A 6,769-nucleotide genomic window follows, 5' to 3' on the forward strand; every position below is an offset into this window, starting at 1 on the left:
ATCAAGAACTGATGGTGTTGAAAGAGGAAATCGAAGCTACACTGAAGGAATTGGTGTAAAACAAGGCTCCAGGAATTGACAGAATACCTATTGAGATGTTTCAACAAACATGCAGCACTGGAGGCACTTACTCACCTATGCCAAGTAATTTGGAAGACAGCTACCTGGCCAACTAATTCGAAGAGATCCATGTTTGTGGTCATTCCAAAGAAAGGTGACCCAATAGAATGTGGAAATTACTAACAATATCAATTAATATAACACGCAAGTAAAATTTTGCTGAAGATAATCCAAAAACAATCACAGCAGTATATTGACAGGGAATTTCCAGAAATTCAAGCTGGATTCAGAAGAAGACGTGGAATGACGGATATCACTGATGTCAGATATATCTTGGCTACAAGCAAAGAATACCAGAAATATGTTTACTTATGTTTTATTGACTATGCAAAGGCATTTGACTATATGGATCATAACAAATTATGGATAACATTATGAAGAACGGGAATTCCAGAACACTCAATTGTGCTCATGAGGAACTTGTACACAGACCAGGAAGCTGTCATTCGAAAAGAACAAGGGGATACTGCCTGGTTTAAAATCAGAAGGGAGTGCGTCAGGGTTGCATCATTTCGCCATACTTATGCAATCTGTATGCAGAGTAAATAATCTGAGAAGCTGGACTATATGAAGAATGTGGCATCAGGAATGGAGGAAGATTCAAGAACAACTTGCATTATACAGACGACACAACATTGCTTGCTGAAAGTGGAGATGACTTGAAGCACTTACTGATGAAGATTAAAGACTACAGTCTGCAGTATGGATTTTACCTCAACATAAAGAAAAAGAAAATTCTCACAACTGGACCAATAAACAGCATTACAATAAGTGGAGAAAACATTGAAGTTGTCAAAAATTTCATATTATTTGGTTCCACAATCAACACCAATGGAAAGAACAGTCAAGAAATCAGACAGTGTATTGCACTGGGCAAATCTGCTGCAAAAGACTTCTTTATAGTGCTGAAGAGCAAAGATGTCACTTTGAAGACTAAGATACCCCATCCAAACCATGGTGTTTTCAATCACCTCATATGCATGTGAAAGCTGGACAATTAATAAGGAAGACTAAAGAATGGGAGCTCTGGTAGCATAGTGGCTAAGGCACTTGACTGCTAACCAAAAGGCTGACAGTTCAAACCCACCAGCCACTCCTTGGAAGGAAGATGGGGCAATCTACTTCCGCAGTGATACTGCCTTGGAAACCCAAGGAGGGGTCGCTATGAGTCTGGTCTGACTCTATGGCACACAACAACAACAACAAACAAAGAAGAATAGATGCTTTTGAGTCATAGTGTTGGCAAAGAATACTGAAGGTATCATGGTCTGCCAGAAGAACAAACAAATCTGTCCTGGAAGAAGTGCAGTTGGAATGCTCCTTGGAAGTGAGAATGGCCAGACTTTGTCTCACCTACGTTGGTCATGTCAGAAGGGACCATTCCCTGGAGAAGGATATTATGCTTGGTAAAGTGGAGGATCAGCAAAAAAGGGTAAAGTCCTCAATGAGATGGATTGACACCGGGGCTGCAACGATGGGCTCAGGTATAGCAAGGATTGTGAGGCTAGCACAGGACTGGGCAGTGTTGATGGCACCTAACCAAAACAACAACAATGACTAATGATATTGAGCATCTTTTCAGATGCTTATTGGCCATTTTAATATCTTTCTGGTTAGCAGTCAAATGCTTTAGGCACTGCACCACCAGAGATCCTTTGTAAGTTTATAGTCTTAATCACATTTGGAACAGTTTCATTCATTATTTCTTTAAACATTTTTTTTTTCCTGTCTGCTCACCTCCTTCAGGGACTCCAATTACAAGTCTATCAGGCTGCTTGAAATTGTGCACATTGATCCTCCTTTTATTTCTTTTAGTCTCTTTGCTTTTGTATTTAATTTTGGAAAATTTATATCACTATGTTTTCAAGTTCACTAATCTCTTCTTCTGCAGTGTCTATTCTGTTTTTAATCTCACCCAGTGGTAGCGTAGTGCCTAAGGCATATGACTGGTAACCAGAAGGCTGGCGGTTCAAACCCACCATCCACTCCTTGGAAGGAAGATTGAGCAATCCACTTCCATAGTGTTACCACCTCGAGAACCCAAGGAGGGGTTGCTATGAGTCGGAACCGACTCAACTGCAGTGAGTTTGGCTTTTGGCTTAGTGTGGTTTTTCAGTTTAGGCATTGCTTTTTTCACTTCTAGAAGTTTAATTTGGGTAATGTTGGATAAAGCATTTGGTTGCTAACCAGAAGGTCAGCGATTCAAAACCACCAGCTTCTCCATGGAAGGAAGATGGGGTGATCTACTTCCATATTTACAACTTCGGAAACCCAATGGGGATTGCTATCAACCAACTTGATAGAAGTGAGTTTGGTTCTGGTTTTTGGTATATCTTTTCTTTACATGTTCATGCTTTTCTATGTTGTTGTTTTTGTTATGTGCCATTGAGTCGGCCCCGATTCATAGCGACCCCTCCTTGGGTTTCCGAGGCAGTATCACTACGGAAGTAGGATTGCCTAACCTTCCTTCCGAGGAGTGGTTGGTGGGTTTGAACCGCCAGCCGCCTGGTTAGCAGGCAATTGTCTTAGCCACTATGCTACCAGATGCTTTTCTATAGCATCTTGAAATCATGGGGTATAAGTGTTTTAATGTCTTTGTGTCATAATTCTAACATCTGTGTCATTTCTGACACAATTGCTGCTGACTGATTTGTCTTATGGTTTGTATTATCCTATTTTTTTGCATGCCTTATATATTTTTTAGTATATTTCAGACATTGTAAATTCACAATTGTTGGATGTTGACTAATTTTTTTTTTCTTTGGTTTTTCAAATATATTATGTTAAATATCATACCAAAAGTCTACAGTATCACATACATCAATTATTTGAGTTATTTTTCTATTTGAGGTCAAGGGTTTATGCTAAATTATACACAAAATTTTCCTTGGGACCAAGAGCTGAATCTGTGAACTAGATACTTGAGAGAGGGTATAATCTGTAGGCTAGAAATTGTTATTATTATTTTTTTTTTTGAATGTGTAAAATTAATGAACATATAAAATGGTTGAACTCCTGTCCTTAGCCTCATTAGCACCATGCTCCAACCAAGTTAACTGGTTCAAACTGTTAGATAGACAAGACAAGGGATAACAAAAGGAATAGAAACAAAGCAAGGTTACAGTTCATCATCTTATGGTCCTACAGAGATGACACAGGTTTACAATTCTAATTTCCACTTCCTGAAAAACAACTTAACTCACCTCTCAAATCACAGAATGCAATAATCTGAAATGATTCTAATCTAAAGGCCAATTAATCTAATAACAAATTACTACAACTGATTTTCATTGTAGGGAATATATAGCTATACAAAACATTAAACAAAGTTTTAACATTTTCAAAGCAAAAAAGATGCTTGTCTGGGGTTCCTATCAGTTGTTATTAGTTGGGTAAATGCCAAAGATTTACATTCAAGTGCTTGGAGAATTACTGCACAGAAATTCAATTAATGAACATCTTTGCTCAGATACTTGTCATGCTTATGCAATGATGAGATGATATACAAATCACTCAATAGTGGTATTAAAACCCCATCACTTTCAAGACAGGTAAGATATACAGCTGTTAAGACATTCCAGAACTGGGTTCATTGACACTAAAACTTGCGTTTAAAAAAAAAAGAACACTTCATAAAGTCTGCTGGTATTTCATCTCAACCACTGGAAGAGGTAGTAATGGAAAATGTTAGAACTTAAAATACATGGTCCACACTAAGGGTAAACATTTCTAAAGTATTATGTAACTCTTTAACATATGTAATGAATAAAGAAGGATTTAGAATTCATATAAAATAATTAGAATTTAAAAAAGAACAAAAAATAGAAATATTTAGTCAATTTACTCAAATGAAAGAAGCTTAAATGATACAGAACTGAAAATATTTGAAATCTATATACAATGAAAAGTGAATATAAATTAGCCAATTCCATGGACATTTCCAGTTAAGCATTCATACAAATACATATTCACCTTTTTTCTTTTATAAAAGATATAACACATAGATATATGATATGATGTCTGTGTGGAATAGGTTTCAATAACAGTCTACATGAATGTAAACCTGTGATTTAATTCCATGATTTTATCATGTCAGATGCATGGTTGGTTTTGTTTAAAACAGATCTTGGTATTTTAACATATTGGCTTATTAATAATTAAGGCATTTTTCATACACAGTAGTTTCTTGGCATGAACAAAAAAATTTTTAGTATCATTTTCTATTATGTTTTAAACTTACAAAATATGAAAATAGCTGCACACATTTAAGTGTTTTCTTATAAAACATAATCTTAAAAAAATGCATGATTGGTCTACGTGGTCCCTAGTAATAAGTCTTGTCTTATTTTTGCACAAAGTATAAATTATATTATGTAATACGCAGGAGTGCATTAAGATCCAGTAGTTCTTAGACAAAGTTACCTAATAACCATATAAATCCCAAATGCAGCAAAGGCCAACAATCTTCATAGTGCACTTTCACCTCATTGAAGTTGAAGTTGCTCCTTTTGGAAATTTTTCCACTTTAATGTGAAGCAGATTGTTAGGATTTCATTAGTGGTTTCATTATGTGACTTTTTAAAACAAAAAAATGGTTTGATTTCTTCCATAGTTCAGAGTTCTCAAAAGAGACATTTTTCTGGAAATCATATAGTCCAGGGATGTTTTGAATAACCACGCACTCTTAAGTAGATGAAACTCCTCAATGCAATTGTAATAAATAAGCATTTACATCCTTAGCTATACTACCAGTGTATCCTGGAACCAAAGTAAGACGGTTCTCCTGTTCCCACAATCCATTTAACTGTTGTTTTAAAATCTGAATATTTCCATCATTCATAATGTCTGTTTTAGATGATAGTTCTGACCACCACCTTTTTATGACTGTTTGAAGCTAGTTCAAACCAACTATTACATATTCTTCAAATTTGCTTTTAAGTAGTGACTTTACTAGAGGCAACAAGTCTACATAGCAGCTAAGTAAGATGTATTGTTTTTCTTCCTGTAAACTATTGGTGAGCACAGGAAGGGAATCTACCACAACTCCAAGATCTTTTATCCTCACCAAATAAGCTACAAGTTCACTTATACTTCTCTTCCTCCAGAAAGTTAAAGCTACATTCAACCTCAAATTCCTGCTGAACAAAACGTGCGCCATTGTTTCATGGTCCTGAGAAACCTCAGAAAAAAAGCCACTGTATTTTGATGATGGGCCTTCTGTCTATTTATGTAAGCAGCCAACTGTTTTGGAGATTTCTTAACCTCCTTCATGTTCTTATCAGTGAAATTGGAGTTCCTTTTTCTAGGAAAATCAATGGACTGATCCTCAATATTATAAAGTTTCGTTTTCTAACATTGTGGGTTTCAGATGCCATAATCTCTTAAATACCTGCGCCTCATGGTACCGCGGCGCTTCAGCCCAGTTCTGACGCTAGAAAAACTGCCCTCGTCTGCCTAGAGCCTTCTTCAGATTCTGGTAGGGCCCCACTCACAGCCATTCCTAATTTTGTATTCTTTTAAATATTCATGAGCTTTGTTCTATTTGGAAACAATTCGATCTTCTTGAGGCTTGTTTTTAAACTTTGTTAGGTAGAACTAGAGAAGCCTTTAATTGTAGACAATTTTCACCTTTACAATCTCTGGTGGCATAGTGCCTAAGGCATTTGGCAGCTAAACAGAAGGTTTGTGGTTCAAACCCACCAGCCACTCCATGGAAGGAAAACTGGGCAATCTACTTCTGTAAAGATTCACTGCCTTGGAAACCCAAAAGGGGTCATTATGAATTGGAATCGACTCAATGGCAGTGAGTTTGGTTTTTGTTTTGTTTTTTTCACTGTTACTGAGTCATTTTGTTTTTTTTCACTGTTACCGAGTACTCTACTTGAAGCCCTGTTTATTACAAGATTTTTTCATTCTGACTGGTGAGAACAGAAACTAATTTTTACTCTAGTGAGTGTCCCCTTTTCCTTTATGATGGTTCTTTCCTTGGCCTTGGGTTATTCCTCACATCTACATACTTCTTAATCCTCAGCTGAAGATTTGAGGAAAACCCTCTGTACATCTCCAGAACTCTCTCTCTGTGCAGCTGTTTCCTCTCCAAGCGACTTTCTTCTCTCTCCCTTGTGAAATCTATATGACTGAGCCTATACAATTTTTCAAATCTGTCTCCTCAACTCAATTAGATTACCTGTTTGTGTTTCTCCTCCAAGGAGTAAGCTGGAGCAAGAACAGCACTCACCTCATTTATTTTGGTTCTCTTAGGAATCACGGTCCTGTATAGCTTGTTGTCCAGTATATGAAAACTGTTGTTTCGTATATGTTGTACAGTTTTAAAATTGTTTAATATGGTCCCTGCTATTCTCTGGTGGTGCAGTGCCTAAGGCATTTGACAGCTAACCAGAAGGTGGGTGGTTCAACCCCACCAACTGTTCTGTGGTAGGAAGATGGGGAAATCTACTTCCGTAAAGATTTACTGTCTTAGAAACCCAATGGGGGTTGGTATGAGCCAGAATCAACTCAATAGCAGTGAGTTTTTTTTTTTTTTTCTAAATTCCATCTTGGCTGGAAACTATTGTCCCCAGGAGATATTTTACACTGTTCTCTGAATGCAAAGGGATTTCATTATTGGCAAAATTCTGGCTTCTTTCTG

General features: G+C 36.9%; 1 protein-coding gene across 1 annotated transcript; it reads right to left on the reverse strand.

Annotated features, from left to right (window-relative positions):
- Positions 1-4,822: 4,822 nt before the first annotated feature.
- On the reverse strand, positions 4,823-5,618 carry LOC103193726 (KATNB1-like protein 1). Its single transcript, XM_042780423.1, is given in 2 exon segments — positions 4,823-5,341; positions 5,613-5,618. Coding segments are annotated over 2 exon segments (525 nt in total).
- Between the last annotated feature and the right edge of the window lie 1,151 nt (positions 5,619-6,769).

The sequence above is a fragment of the Orycteropus afer genome, unplaced genomic scaffold (assembly GCF_000298275.1).
Source record: "Orycteropus afer afer isolate SDZICR_OR568_19922 unplaced genomic scaffold, OryAfe1.0 scaffold00039, whole genome shotgun sequence".
NCBI classification, from domain to species: domain Eukaryota; kingdom Metazoa; phylum Chordata; class Mammalia; order Tubulidentata; family Orycteropodidae; genus Orycteropus; species Orycteropus afer.